The sequence below is a fragment of the Tinamus guttatus genome, unplaced genomic scaffold, assembly GCF_059628265.1.
Source record: "Tinamus guttatus ecotype Peru unplaced genomic scaffold, ASM5962826v1 Tinamus_guttatus_pri_ptg000473l, whole genome shotgun sequence".
Taxonomy (NCBI): domain Eukaryota; kingdom Metazoa; phylum Chordata; class Aves; order Tinamiformes; family Tinamidae; genus Tinamus; species Tinamus guttatus.
This window is the reverse complement of record NW_028289007.1, coordinates 293,780-310,250: the sequence shown is the minus strand read 5'-3', so window position 1 is coordinate 310,250 and position 16,471 is coordinate 293,780. Positions and strand designations below refer to the sequence as shown.

At 36.8% G+C, this 16,471-nt stretch overlaps 1 protein-coding gene across 1 annotated transcript in view; it reads right to left on the bottom strand.

Annotated features, from left to right (window-relative positions):
• Positions 1-16,471, bottom strand: part of PDE10A (phosphodiesterase 10A) — a 171,949-nt gene that overhangs the window by 14,888 nt on the left and 140,590 nt on the right. The window contains exons 12-18 of the mRNA XM_088532990.1: positions 14,596-14,688; positions 13,764-13,950; positions 12,220-12,362; positions 10,523-10,606; positions 7,793-7,943; positions 3,890-4,045; positions 432-604 (exon numbers count right to left, since the gene is read on the bottom strand). Of these exons, the coding sequence (XP_088389116.1) occupies positions 432-604; positions 3,890-4,045; positions 7,793-7,943; positions 10,523-10,606; positions 12,220-12,362; positions 13,764-13,950; positions 14,596-14,688 (987 nt within the window). The remainder of the gene's footprint in view (positions 1-431; positions 605-3,889; positions 4,046-7,792; positions 7,944-10,522; positions 10,607-12,219; positions 12,363-13,763; positions 13,951-14,595; positions 14,689-16,471) is intronic.

Here is a 16,471-nt window from a genome sequence, read left to right as displayed (position 1 = left end):
ACTTCTGTAGATGACATGAAATGACTTCCACTATTAATATTTCAAAAAAGCATGTTCAGGGAATAATAAAAATATAGAATAAAAATATTGAAAAAGAATTACTGCATTTTTTCCCTCATCATCTAACTTTTCTGCCTAGATGCACTTCCAGGGAAACAGGCAAACGAAATCTGAAGACAACGGTGTGCAAATATAAAACACTGTTTATTACTACTATATATGCAAATATAAAACACTGTTTATTACTACTATATACTTGGCATTTTACACATAGCTAGTCTTGGAAAGTCTATATGTAACACAATTACTATGTACATAGAAGATATCATTAGTTTAATTGGAATTCTTCTGCAAAAAATAAGTTTTGAGGCTTTGTTTTTTACTTTCTAGGACAAATAGCCTGAAGAACTAATAGTAGATTATTGCTTTACCTATGTGCTTGGTTCTTAAGGTTTAACGCTCCTGTCTGATGCAGCTCTTCAAGCTGTTTTCTGTTTCCAAAATACAGGGCAAGGTCTGTGGCAATGATGGCTTTCCGGATGATCTCGAGGACTTGCTCATATTCACTGGAGCTCAGATTGGAGAAGACATTGTGCCCTTCCAGCTATGAAAAAGTAAAAAACCAATAAAAAGCACAAGCTCTAATTCTGAGATGATTTCAGTCTTTACTTCACCAGACAGATTACAACAGTTTTACAAGTTCAAACGCAGACAGCCCAAAATGCACTTTTTTATCCCTCCTTTTTAAATACTGTCATGAAACCATTGGTTTGTTTGGGGGATTGCTTCCTTTAGTAATCCTTTCAGCCTTCAGAAAGAACATACTGTAAAGAATAATGCTAGCTTTTCCTACTATGATTTATAAGCACTACGTGCACATCACTTTCAGACAGCATTAGCTTGGGAACTTGTGACTTAATCCTGATGCAGATTACAGCGTTGCCAAGCTGGTAAAGTGAGTGTCTGATTCACTCTGAAGAACTTCTGATATTGTATAACACATAACAGAGATAAAGAGATATCCAAGTTACAGTACTAAAGTAATTAAGTTATGATACAGTGTTCCAAATGAAATGTGCCTGCAATTGCTGTTCTCTCTGATACAATTTTCTTTCTAGAAATAAAGCTAATTACAGTACTTTCCTACATATGAACATTTAGGGGAAAAAACAGCTTTGTTTAACTGTGAGTTGACTGACTCATGAACTAAAGACAATGTTTTCTGCTATGGAGGCTCTGGCAACATGCCCCTGTCACCCCTTTCAATTCCCACTATGTACAATTGTGCATTTAACTGACAATATCCATGTACTGTGATTGCTCATGAAGCTGTATCACATTTTTAAAAGTCAACACTATTCACTGACTCTAAGCTCGTGAAAACAACCTGTCAGAAGTCTTCGTACTGTTTAGAGGAAAGAGAGGGGAAAAAGCAAAAAAGAATGAGCCAGCCAGCCATGTCAAGGTGTGCATATTCACAAACAGAAAATATTATTAAAATATATCAAATGCAGATGTGTTTTGACTTTTAAATGGCATTTGGGTTGAAGCTCATCAGAAGTTTTCCTGACTTTTGTCAAACATTTACATAATTTCTTCAAAAGAATTCCTCCGTGCTAGGAATAGGCTTGGCTTCTCTTATCATCCGGAATGCAAATGTCATTTTTCCAACATTTTTACTTGGGCAAGTAGACTTATTGTGAGTAATGAATAAACAATACAATCCATCCCTGCTTCAATGTTCCTTTGGCAGCCTCTTAAGTCACAATATATGATGCACAAAAAAAGGCAAAACAAAACAACAACAAAAAAAAAACGTTTTAAACCATCAACACTCTGAGACTAGGAACTGACTACTACTAGTTTTCAGAATTTGTTTTTTGAGAGCCTTCTCTCCCCCAGCCCTTCAATTAATAAAACAGCATGCTGTTTGCCAAGGTATTTAAATTAAATGAGATTTGGAGCTGTCCCTTTTTGGCTTTAAAATCTGCAATATTAGGAAGACCACACTGGCTGCAATGGCTTCTGTTCACACCACTAGAAATCAGCAAATGCTTTTAGTGAAGTCCTAATCGAAGATGCCATTTCTGAGCGTGCCTTTGAGGCTTTTAAGTACTAGATGAAATGTATGACTGTTAACATTTTACTTCTCCCTGCTGCGCTAAGGATAACCCATGGTATGCATGTGAACTGCCAGTGGGTGACAAAAGCACCTATAAAGGTTCAACCAATAGCACTACAGGTTAGTAACAAAATAAACACTCATTGCAACAAATCCTGAAAGCTCTTTTGACAGCAGCCCAGAAAGTGTGCAGAAAGGCTTTCTGAATCACAGGAAGGACTGCAAGCCCAAGTGGCTGCTCCGATCTGTTAGTGCTGCCAGCGACCACCCACAGGTACCTGGGCAGCCGGTGTGGGTGTCCACTCGGCAGCCCTGGCCACATCCCTGTCCTCACTCGCTCTCACAGCCAAGGCTAGGAGCGGGAAGGGAGGCAAACAGCTTCTCTGCCTCCTCTACAAATGGGGCTTTCACCAGTTACACCACTTCTGCAGGAAAAAATGCAGAATGATTATTAAGGAATGACAGAAGTCTGCTTCGTGTAGCATAGTCGGGGAAAAAAGCGTTAACAACCGAGGAACTTGCTCGCTGTGTAGCAATTCACATGAAGTATGAACACTGTAAATCTAATGCCATACCAACACCGAAGGATTCAGTTATACCCTCCTATATGGAGGAGCACTCAGAGAGAAAGATTCCATGCTCTGAAGAAATGTATGATACTTAAAATCACAACCGTAAGATGGCCTTCTGAATACAACAGAGAACATGCATTTTTTCCTAAAAGCTGATCATATATACATCATTTCAAAAAAAATAGGTATCTATCCCCGAAAGACAAGGGCGGGGGGGGAAAGAAAAAAAAAAAAAAAGAGAGTTAGTGACACAGTAGCATGGTAAGGCTACATATCATAAATGTGCACAAAAAATAAAAACAGTGAGCATGACTATGTCATGGACTGGCAACCAGCTTCATAGCTGAGAGTTTTCACTCTATTTCAGCACAACAAATTTTCAGCTAATGAAAGAATAGCTGTTTGTCACCCAACACAATTAACTTTCCCAAAAAGTGACCGCATGCTTTCTGGTACTTTTGAATTAAACAAACACAGAGAGATATTACTTTATATTAAGAACTCTATCATAGAATATTATCAGATTCAAAAATTTTATTTCAATTTGCTGAAGAACAAGAAAAGCACGTACCAACATAATCCAAACAGTTTAAACTTCTCATGCGTGCAAAATTAACATTTGGTCCTACGTAAAGAGTTTATGCACACTTCATGCCACACTTAATGCACAGGGAATTTATTACAGCAAGTTTTAGAGCTTCCCATGCAAACTTTTGCCAGTTCTTGAGGTTTTATTCAGAATTTTAGGACAATTAAAGACTCTTTCAAAATACATTCTGCTGGAAATATGCAACTAAAGGAGAAGCTGAGTTCTCTTCCCAAAAAAACAAAGTTCCTACACTATATGACTGTAGGAAAAAAAAACTCCTGAGCTGATCCAGATGCTAACTGCTCCATAGGAAAGCCACGTTCTATATTCCTTCAAGTAAACAATTATTTTTTTCACAACATCAAGATTTTTTGACAGATGCTCTGATTTTCATGACATGCATTATTTCTGAATACCTGGTTGCCAATTCTGGAACCAGACTTGCTGTAATAAATCCAAGAAAATACTTCTCCCATACTTCAGTTCTAGATGAGCACTACAATACAGATATTAAATTAGGCATGCTTCATCTACAGGGTAATGAGGTGATTCCTATTTCCACAAGTGGACTCTACTTCGCAGATGGTACAATTTCAATAATCCTACCTGCAGGATGGACACAGTCTGCGAGAAGTGGTGCTGCTCCATCGTTGATGTGGAATAGAGAGCAGCTAAAGGGTGGTCAAATTTCTGAAGATAGCTGTTGCTGTAACCTCGGTGATCCAGGTCATGACACAAGCATGCAACTAAAAGACCTTTCCGCTACAAGAAATTCAAGAAAGAAAAGTGAATATATTTCCTACCTCTAGATGTCAGCCTCATCTCTCAAAATACCTAAGTGTTGCACTAAGATTTCAGTGCATTCAAAAAGTACATCGAAAAACGTCCTTAAAATTGAGGGGGGGGGGGGGAAGGCAGAAGTTAAGAAATACAGATCTAAAATACTCTGTCCAGTAGTAATTCAGGTTTTGTTTATATATATATATATATATATATATATATATAATGAAATATAATACACAGTTTCACAGTCACATACTACAGGAGGAATTCTGCTTCATGAAAAGGTAAGAATTTTGTACAGATATTCTTGTCCATTGGATCCTTATCATGACTATTATTATTATTTTTTTTTAACATACAGAAAGAAAAGACTGAATTATTGAGGGAAGGAAAATACATTGGATATACGAGCTCACGGTTAAGACTGCTGCGCTAACCCTGCCTTTACAACATAGTTCCTATGAGATGCTGACTAAGCCTCATAAAACCCATTTTAGCACTGTACTTTTAGCATGCCACCAAGTCGGTGCTGGTTCAAAGACAAACATTGTCCTAAAGCCCGTCTGGGTATATCACTACATCTCCTTTGGTATGCCCTTTCTAGCCCCACTCCCCATGGGGCTCTAGGATTTCTCTCTTAACCCTAGCCCTAATATTCAGAATCATCTCAAGGGGCTCCTGAGGCCAACAGGCTGGCTCAACAACAAATGTTACCTTAGAACCAATCTCAATATAGTGCAACATTTCTGTTGCCATGCTCCTTCTAATCTCTCTCCACATGGGACTCTAGACTCTCTCTCACTCTTAAGCCTAAGCCTAGCCCCAGGTATCAGCCAAATCTCAGGTGAGTCTGAAGGCTGAGACCAACAAAGCCTAATGCTGGCTCAACGGCAATGTGTCCTAGCACCAGTCTGGATATGGCACTACATTTCCTTCACACCATGCCCTTTATAACCCTACTCCCCACAGGGCCCTGCTCTTTGCACTTGTCATTCTCACTGTAGTCTCAGGAGGGTGTGGTGGTTGAGGTTACCAGGCCTAGCGCTGCCTCAAAGGCAAATATTGTCCTAGAACCAACCTCAACATAGCACTACATTTCCTTTCACATGCACCACTCCCCTTGCAGACAATGGCTTTCTCTCTCTCAATCCTAATCTTAGCACTCACAATCATCTCTAGATGCTCTAGAGGCCACCAGACTTAGTGCTGGCTCACAGGCAAAGGTCATCCTAGAACCAATACTTTTAGGAGGCACTCACTAATGCGATCTACATTACAGCAACTGAAAATGAACTAAAAAAATGAATTGATATTTAACTAATACATTGAATTAACACATTGAAAACTAGAGTCCCTGAAATCTCCCTTCTGACATAAAAATCAGTGGACACCTGAGAAATCTCTTCACACAACAGGTGTGTTTTGAAAAACATATTCATTAATGTCTGTGAAGCAGCTGCTGTAGCCATGAACATCATAAAAAGCCTATGAAATTAACAATCTAATAGTAGGCGCTGATGAGCAATAAGTGAGCAGTCTCCATCCTGTGTTCTGTGATTCTGTGGAAAAACAGCACGTGATCATATAATAAAATATGTTATCAAAAACACCATGTGCTCAGTTAAGGTTATAGCACACCTAATTCTTGTATTTCTGAGTTTGAGACCTTTGCCTCTTCACTTTCTAATCTTCACTTTTATTTTTAATGATGTCCTTATAATACTGCATTTTATGAAGTTTTTTTCTAAAGCAAATGGAGCAAAACTGATCATAAGGCAGGACACATACACACAGATTCGCAGCAGAAGGGAAACCCTCAGTCACATAACAGGAATCTACAAGTCATAAAAACAGCTGACAGCTACTGGAAACTAGGATCCCCTTCTATAAGGAAGGGCAAGACACGTTGCCAATGGACATTCTGAGAGCAAAGGAAATAACAACAAGTCTCAAAATCCTTTGTGCTGCATATTAGATCTAGAGGGTGTAAGCTTTTTTTTGTTCTTGCCCCACAAGTTTAACTCTCTCTCAGTATTCTTTCCAACCTGTGGTTTCCCAGTCCATTTTTTTTTTGTCTCTCTGGCTCCTTGTGCTGGATAGTCTGGTTTATCCCTGTCTCTACTTCCCAGGGATTCACTCTTGTCTCAGTCCCTCAGAAATACAATGCCTAATCCCTGTGCTTTTGAGATTGTACCTAATGTCCCTGCCTGGATCATTGATCTTCAGTGACTGCTAATTGCTGACTCCATTTGTCTCTAGATCAGAATCTCCCTGACAGTATTTTGTACCTTCCCATCGCTCTGCCTACCTTGGTGCATATCATCATCCCTTCCTTCAGACCAGCCTGAGCAGGTTCCCAAGGCTTTTTCCTTCAGCAGCTGCCTGTATTCCTGTCAGATACATCCCCAGCGTCAGGATGACAACACTGCTAGCAAGAACTTGAATGTAATCTGGGATAAGGTGTTCCAGTGGGTGAAGGCTGAGACAAGTCTGACAGGGAACAGTGATGGTTTCCATCTTTCTTAACAGCATTTCTTACCCCAAATGTCAACTGCTCCAGAAAGATGGGATATACTATTTGATCAGTACTCATGTTATGAAAGCTCTGAATACCTCCCAACAGTGCAATCTACAGATTTTTGTTATGAAAAAACACTGATTTTTTTAAAACATGTATAATGTGGCCAGCATACAGCTGGCAAATGCCATTTTCCTGTATTGCTGCCAAATTTCAAGTCCCAGCTTTAAAACAGAATACACTCTAGATCTTTTCAAATGAAAGGTCACCAAATTTTATTTTATTCTTATAAACTGAACAGAAAAATGATTTTTTGTACTGTGTTTCTCTAAACGAGCCACAGAATTTTATCTGAAATCTCCCCAAATAAATCAGCCTGAAATAGATAGTGAGCTTAGAAAATTACAACCCAGTTGGCTAGATTTTGGCAAAGGTATGAACAAATAAAAAAGGTTATCCCAGGGGTGCAGCTATCCCCAGCTATCACGTGCAGATGCCCTTACAGTAATTAAAAAACATATATTTTTAAAAGGGCAATTCTTCATTACTCGTATTAAAATTAAAACCAAGCTTTCCATTTTATAATTGCACTTTTTTTTTCAATCAGTGGTCTATTAAATGTATGAATTTTCTAAACTATGCAGATGGCTTAGAAAAATATATACACATGCTAAGGACAGCTGCTGAGTAACAAATTTTCATCAGTGAATAAACATGTCTGGTCAAATGCTTCCTTCTATCGTTCCTATTCTTTTCCTTTACTCATGTAGGTTATCTATCTACGCAACACCCAAGCTTTTCTCTCTGATGCTACTGTGTATCCTCCTTTTGCCACAATGCCCAACATTAAGGAGTTTCCTTCCCGTCAGTACAGACTTCACATTTTCTTACACATTCAAGGATTTAAGAGAAAGGATGTGGTTATAAGGGAGCAGAGAGAATGGCAAAATAATTTTATAGCAAACGTGTCACTCCTACAGTGAGCACACCTGACACATATGAAGGAAACACTATTCACAGGAATCCAGAGAATTCTCATTCCGCAAGCTTTCTAATCATATTCACCCCACAGCAAGGAGTATGAGATTCATTTCATGGTTTATGCACTCTGCTCAAGCTGATATCAAATTTCTAAAATAGAAAATGCACTTCCATGATGGTTGATATCTACAATGAGACCTAGTAACTCATACTACCCCCTTACTTACCTCCAGATCAGTGAAAAGACCCTGGTTGTTCTGAAGTATGGCATACATGCAGTGTGCAACGGTGACCGCATGCTTCCAGTTGTGGTAGGGCACACGGCGATAGTTCTTCTTTACAGACATAGTAAATCGGCATAGCTTTTCAAGTTCAAAGCTTGAAACGAAAGAATTTGGTGAGACAAGAAATAAAAAAATAGATAACTAAGTAGACATTATATTCTTTGGTTTATTCTTCTTGCTCGAATCAACTCTCAATGTGCATGACTCATGGATTAGGAGAGTCATTCAAGTTTCTGCGAGGACAGAAGAATGTGAATACTTGACAGTGCTCTCAATTTAAGCTGTAAAATTCTGAAATATAAGTCAACCTACATGCAACATGATTACATACCTTCTCTGTTCCGAGAAACCTGAAGTGTTGTTCTTTAAAACACTATTTATTGAACTTGCTGAAAACTGAATTTTTGCTTCTAATAAACAATTTGAAAATACTATTTATGATTAAAAGAAAAGATTAGTTTTTTAAAGCAAGCTGACATAAAAAAAACCTGTTTTTACAGAATCTGTCTACAATCTTGAACAGATTTTATCTACATACAATCCTTTGAAAGGACAGCAGATTTTTTTTTGTCATTCACAAGTGGGAAATAGAGGCATTCGGATGTTAAGCAAAATTTTCTAAAGTACCTAAAACAAATTGCCAGAGGAGAAGGCCTATTTTCAAGCCTAGACTTGAACTAAAGCTGCCAGGATCCTAAGTCACTGAGTTTTTCCTCACATAAATGGATTGTGTTTCTTTTATCACCATTTTTTTTTTAAGTTCCAGAACTTAATTTTTTAAATTCCATGATTTTTTTTTGAATTCTATGTTTTGATCATTATACATTTCCTGGGCACCATATTAACGCCTCTGTGGGCTGAGAAAATGAACTTGAATATATCTGACCTATCATGTAAAAATGTAAATATATTTATGATATGGAGCCATTTAGATAGGAAAACATATTTTGATGGTTGCATGTTGAGTAAGGTAATTATTCTGCTCTAGTCTTAGACTTACATTAGTAAAAATAGAGGTATATTGTCTTTCAAAGAAGCTTTATTGCTTTTTAATTCTAATTTACAATTGGTAAAGCTACTGTTTAAAATAGCACATCTTCAATCAAAATGTCTATCAGTTGCTTCCAATATCAGTATCTACCCGGTGATTACTATTGCGTAATATAGTTGTAGCTAAGGGAAAATCATTATACATTAACTGAGAATAGTATGGTTTCTCCCACTGCTGTATCTTTTTTATGTTTGATTAGAATAATAAAATATAATTTCTTCCTAAGAGAGATGAAATAGTAATAACCATTACATTTTTTTTTCAAAAATACTCTCTACTAATAGGCATATACTTAAAGGCACAACCCCACTCAATACACTGAGAACAAAATTTTAGCATTAAAACAGCTGCAAGTCCTTGTTTCAGATGGCTAAAAAGTTTTCAGAGATTAAATATAAGTCTGTCAGTCCTCAGAGTCTCTTTTGCAAATATTTTTCTCACTTTTGTTTGTTTAATTTTATGTGTCAGAACTGAAACTCACTTTAAAAATGTCAGTTGATGTAAATTCTATTTAGGAAAGAAGGAGGAAAGAAAAGGAATAGAGCTCAGTTGAAAATTCATCCCCGAATGCTGGAACCATGACCACTTAATTAGCAATGGAAATATCCTGATTTTGCTAAGCAGAACCATGTCAAAGTCAAGAGACACCCTCATATTTGACTTATGCCTGCTATGATGGCATAAAGATTGGTCCAGTTATTAAGAAGAAACAGCCACCAACAAATGTTTCCAGCTGTTCCTCTGTTTTGGATGGGGAATATTGCCCTTTTAATTGCTCGTCTTCTCCACAACTGCTCCACCTCTCCACAATCTGGAGCTGCTCTTTTCTTTCAGCAGTAGGAGCATACATTCAATTTGAAAAACTCATTTCTATAATTAATGGATAATAATGCTGGTAAATGATTTATATTGGAAGGAAAGGTGTAAGGATAAGGATTTATATTGGAAGGAAAGGTTTACGGGTGTAAGTTGAAACATAGGAAGTTCCATCTCCATGTGAGGAAGAACTTCTTTCCTGTGAGGGTGACAGAGCCCTGGAACAGGCTGCCCAGAGAGGTTGTGCAGTCTCCTTCTCTGGAGATCTTCCAAACTCGCCTGGATGCCACCCTGTGCCACATGTTCTGGGGGTCCCTGCTGGAGCAGGGGGTTGGACTAGATGATCTCTAGAGGTTTATTCCAGCCTCAACCGCTCTGCAATTCTGTGAAACATCTTAGTCTTGGATTTTTTAACCACATATTATATTTCAGCAGATTTTTTTTAAAAAAAAATCACTGTTCATGGGCCTTTGCCTCTTTTTGATATGGGTGAGTTTAACAACTTTACCATATTCTGTCTGAAAAGCAATGTGACCTCAGAACCAAATACACTATTTATTGAAAGGACAACTGTTTGGATGATACTGTGAGTCCTTCCATCTAGCTGTTCCCAAATGTTATGAACCTAAGATCAAGAAACTAGGACAAGATATTCAACCCAGTTGCTATATTCCTGTACAGACCAAGCATTGTAAATGAGGTTCAAATAAAATACCACCATGTATTAAAGTGTAATGATCCCAATGTTTCCTTAAATGTGCGTTCCTAAGTAAAGGAATTAAAGCAATAAATCATGTACTTCATACCAGGCTGTCCCACAGGACTGGTGGACCATGTAGACAAAAATGGCAGGCCAGACATCCTCATAGGGACTGATGTCGAAGTGGTATCTGAGAAGAAATTTTCAGCTTAGTAAGTACAAGCACTTTCTCATTCTAAACTAAAAATGACTAGGTAACATGTCTCTGATTGTGTTCACTTGTTCCTGAATATAAGCAATAAAAAAGACTTTATAGTCTTCATCTTTCAGCTAAGTCAATATACTTGCACTAAGACCAATGGAACTTTTACAGCTAGCTTTTGGTTATGTTTAATTAAAAGAAAGAAAAATAATTCCCTAAGAATTTATTGTTGAAGCAATGCACCAAAGTCTTTGTTCACTGTGAATAATCAGAGCTTTACAGGTACTCCAAAAACATTCCAGACCTTCCTCTCAAAATTTTAAGGACAGTGTGGCTAGTCTAATACATTGCTGTATTTTTTTTCTCCCAATAGTTTCTATCAGAAGTGGGCAAGACTCATTTTAACTCTTACCAGAGAGAGAGAGAGAAGAATTTGAAGAATTTATTAATTAACAGAAATTATGTCCAAATTTCAAAACCCAACCTTTTCATAAGGCACTTGATATGTTTCATTAGCCAATGCTTTTTCCTCTCTCCTGATATCAACATTGGGCATAATGTTAGGGCCCAGCTCAGCAGAACTGTTTATCTTTTGGTTACTAATTAACTCCTTTCCTTGTACCTGCTGTGCTGCAAGTCTTCTATCTGGGTTCCCCACTGAACCCAGATAAATAACAGTACGTATGCCATACATTGAACAAAGCAGAAGGTGCACGAGAGCTGAAGGCAGCTGAACTGCTCGGAAAAAATGGTTAAATATATTCAGATTTCTTTTACTTAAGGATGTTAATGCAGTTTAGAACGAAACCTGTCATCTTTACAAGTGAAAGTCATTTTGCTGAGGGGGCGGGTTACATAATATCTAACAAAGAACAAGAAATTATACTGCAAATAATAGGCTTCTATTAGGGTGTAATCCTACAGGCTGCTAATACTCTGGCTTTCAAGCAAATCACTTAAGCACATAATAAACTTCAAGCATAAGAAGCCACTGTTAAACTTAAGGTTATGCTTGCACACTCTGCTTCATCACAGCAACAGTGCTCAGCTCTTGACAAAAGTAAATGAACAGAGAGTACATCTCCATAGACATTTAGGTTTTGTAACTCAAAATCAGTTCTCACTTTAGACACTAGAACCTACAATAGAACTCACTGTTTGGAACCAGGAAATGGCTTAAAAACTGAGATGACTCTCATAATATCCAATTATCCATTTGGTCTTAACTACAGAAATCCCAACTCAGTCTACCCTCTGGCTCTAGGTATCGGTAACTTCAGCCTATCAGAAAAAAAACCTCATTACTACACTTTTTGAATCTAGCTGAATATTTAATGCAACTACTTTAGTTATATATCTCTGTGGAAAGTTCTACCATCTGATTAGTATTATTTTACACCCGTAATAAATAGTTTGATCAAAGCTCACAGAGTTTAACTAGGTATAACTATAATGAGGTATAACCATAGATAAACCCCTACCGTTTGGAATCATTCTGTACTAACAGTGCTTCCTACAAACCCTGCACTATATCTAGGAGGAAAAAAACCCAACCTTTTAGATATGAGTTGTAGTTGTTGCTGTTAGGAACAAATACTTACAGTTCAATTTCTTTACAGATATGTGGAGGCAGTGTGCAGTGCATGAGATTTTGCCACTCTTCTGCTGTACAAACACTGTGATAGGAGAGCTTCTCCATCGTTACACGGTAAATACACTCTGAATGGCGAATTCTGTGGTACATCTGAGAAACGGAAATTACGCGTTAACGGGAGATTTTAGTATTGCAGATAATATTTATTTCCTCTAACCAAGCATTGATTCTTTAAATATCTATATGCAAAAATATCAGTTATTTTGGCTGTCCAACTCCACACCTCTAAAAAGTGAAAGATTACAGAAATTTGGTACTTATGGAAAACTGGGCCTTTTAGGTTCTCAACAGGTGCCCATAAACTTTTGAGAATATCACACCTCTCTGCATCTACTCATTTGGGTAGAAAACTGAGGGCTCTGGCCACTTTTCATCATCTCCTGATCTCTCCCAAGAAAAGGAATCAGAATTCAGATGTCGGAGTCTATTTCAGCCCCTTGCAATATGGATGACAAAAAGAAAACTGATAATGGAGCACAATTCACATTTTGTGTCACTGCAGGAACGTGACTTATCTGGTCCAAGTAACGTACTTCCATGAATAAAAAGTACATGCAAAGTTTATCGTATCTACATTACAATGCAGTAACAGTGAAAAATAAGTCTCAACAACTATTGAGATGTTGAATGTCAACTACTGTAGAGGTGGCATGGTTTGTAAACAAGTAAAGACGTGCTATAGTAAAGACAATCTCTGGGGCAATATGCCCTGAATGGCAAGCTTCATCATCTAACCAGCATGAACTCACTACAATAGTGACTGTATAGTCCCAAGTTTCATTTATATGCAGGCCTCTCTTTGCCTTGAGTCATGTGGAACAAGCTTAAAGTGAGTGTAAGAAAGGTTTACTGCTCTCGTACAATGACAGCACGATCTGAAAAGGCTTAATGTAAATCACCAGACCTGTCACTGCATTGTATCCTACCTCCAATGCATATGATGTATTTCTTCTACAGAGATTAGCGTTAGATTTTTATACGTACGTAGTAATGATCATTACATTCTTTATTCTTTCTAAAGTTTTGGGTTGAAAATACAGGCTTTGTTTAGAAGAATAGCTAATTATAAGTATATATGGTAGCATATAAAAATATAAATATTTTGAGTGGAAAGTTTATACACCATCTCCCTCCCTGGTTAACGCTGTAAAATATATTATAGGAATTTGTAAAAGTAAGTAGGAATCATAATTCCTAATGAAAAAGAGTACATAGATATCACTCACTGTATGCTGTCTAGATTTAGCTACATGAAAGGGATGTATCCAGAGCACAACTACTTCAAAACGCATCAAATGAATCCCTGTCAGCCTCTTAAAATGCAGTTATTCTGCAAAGAATTTAGTGATTGTCGTTTCCCTTTTAATTCAACAAAACAGACTTATGAATCGCTAATGATCTGGAAGATGAAATAACAGATTAAATCCTTAACTAGGACTCTAAGTCTTCACATTGTAACGAAGAGCATAAAAAACTGTAAGTAAAACTTACATTAGCACAGTGTAAGGCTAAAGCACAAAAGACTGCAAACATTTTAAAGTTGTTCTCATCGGTTTTAGAGAAGGCACTTCCACTTATTTTGTTCACCATCTGCACAACACCTATAACACTTCCTCGGCTTACAATAGGCATGCACAGGATATTTCTGGTTGTGTAGCCTGTATAGAGGTCTACTTCTCTGGAGAGCCAGGAAAGAAGAAGGGGATAAAAAAAAAAAAAGAGTTAATCTTATTTATTAGAATCTATTCTTTGTTTCCTAATAATGTTTTTGTACAATAAACTAGACATTAAGGTAGACATAACTAGTAATTTTAAAAAATTAATCTCCATAGGTTTTACATATGTGCACATGCTGTGTTGGAATTCAAAATAATTTTAATCCTTTATTTTCCATTGGCAAGATAAATAATTAAAACTTCCTCATATGAAAGGACTGCTCATTTTAAAAATTCAGATTACATTTTTTTTTTGTGTTATTCCTCCTCACCTCCAACTCAATCAGACTGCAGGGAGGCTAATAAACAAAATCAGCAACAGTCAGTCTAACTGGGCTGTTAGGATAAAAAAGCAATAAATCTTTCTTTGTGATTTTTATATAAGGCGCAGATAATGCTTTATATTTTTTTCTCTTAAAAATACCTCCAATGGCCAAAACATTCAGACATACATGTGGTTCTGTGGTATCTATAGGTTGTCTTTTCATCAGACGATCACAGTTCTATAGATGCATCCTAATTTGAAACTTTAGCATTAAATTAAGTAGAAACTTCAGCGACCTATGTTCTCATCTTTCCCACAAATCTCCTCATTAATAAATTCCTACCTGTTAAAGCGTGGATCTGCATAGGCATCAGGGATGTTAAGGACTTCCCCTGTTCTTGCCACTTGACCAGCTATTCCTTTTTCTATAGAGAATCTGCACAAAACAAAAATGTGTGTTAGTCACAATATGAACAATCTGGAAAAATATTTGTCCACGGGAGTCTGTCTCAGGTACAGTAATGGATATTTGCTCCAGATCCGCATTAGTTAGATGCTTGTGGGAGAAAAATCTTATGAGACAACAACTAATAGAAAATAAAACAATAGAAAGCATGTATTTAAACAGATGCTTCCTGAAAATATTTTACATATCTATATATTTGAAAATAAAAGATGCCATAATATAACCAGGTTAGCGACAAAAAATCAGTATTCCTAACCTTTGACATTATGTCTATTACATAACACATTTTTACAAAACCTGTGATTGTGTTTACCCTTATGTACTATTGATCTCATCATCACGTTTGGGGTATTTTTGGTATTTTAAGAGAAAGGTGGATTTGGTAAAATAAAGTCTGGAAAAAATCAGCAGACATTTCAAAGCTAGACATCATATATATGTAGTATTACATGTGTACACTTCAGAATAACTAGCATGTTGCATCTTATGGCAAAAAATGCAGGGGTACCAAATACACCACCAGTACTACACAATAGAAAAAAAACTACATACAGCAAATATACTGAGGAATTGAATCAGGAAACAAAACAAGAAAAATCTCCAAACAAACAAAAAGCCATACAAGCCAGTGTAGCTACCAAGTAATTTTTCTTCAACATAAAGCAGTTACGACATGTAAGCTCCAAAGGGTTTCCAGATAAGAATAACTAGAAAGAATCCCAGGCAGAACACCTTCAAATCTAAAAGTACCTGGGTAGTACCTTGTCCCCACTGAAGTCACTGACAAAGCTGACATGATTTCAGCCCATACAACTAGTTTTAAGTTAGTTTCTTCTACTGCTTCTCGTATGTATATCACAGCAATTTACATTCCTTTCTAAAGACTGACTCACTGTTGCTTTCTTACAGTCATTTATTTCTCTTTCAGCATAAATCATCCTGAAAAGGCTCACACTCTTGCACTCAGTGTCAACATTTCAAGAATATTCATACCAAAAAGACAGTAGCATATAGGCAAGAAAAACATTTATTAAGTAGGAGCACAAAAGTATATGTTAAAGCAGGCCACTTTCTTCTTTAATTTACCCCACCTCCTTGCTTGTCACTATGTAATTGCACTAATTTTGATTCCTTCCATTCTTACTCACACAAAGCAAGTAGGAGTAAGTTCATCTAAAGGAATCTAAGTGAAGACATGAATCATATCTCATATTGGCCTAGAAGTTCAATGATACGTGAAGAAATTGAAAGAAAAAAAATCTGAGAATTTTGCTGCTGATTGTTTATTTTAATAGAAATATTAATACAGGACACTTAGTCATACATTTTTTTAATTGCATAGTTTTAAATCCTGTGTATCTGAAAATCTTGCACCAACAGACACACTGATAAGCATTCAGCACTTCTGAAAAGTGAAAAATATTGACTTTGTTGCTTTGACTCGCTTTCTAGAAAGACACATACATTTAAAAAACTTGTACTTGTGACATAAACCTGAAGTCCACAGCAATTTCAGGCAGAGAATTCTATCTACTAATTACAAATCCACATGCATTTTCAAATTCACCATTTCAAATTCGCCATTTCAAGCATACTCCAGAACCACTACCATTCAGAAGTTTGGAAATATTCTAAGCTCAGATGAGAAAAGGTAAAAAATGAAACCATTAAATTCTTCAAAACTAATGATTAGCCTCTACAAGATCCTATGTATGCTTAATCCATTCATAACAGGTACAAATTGTGATTTCCT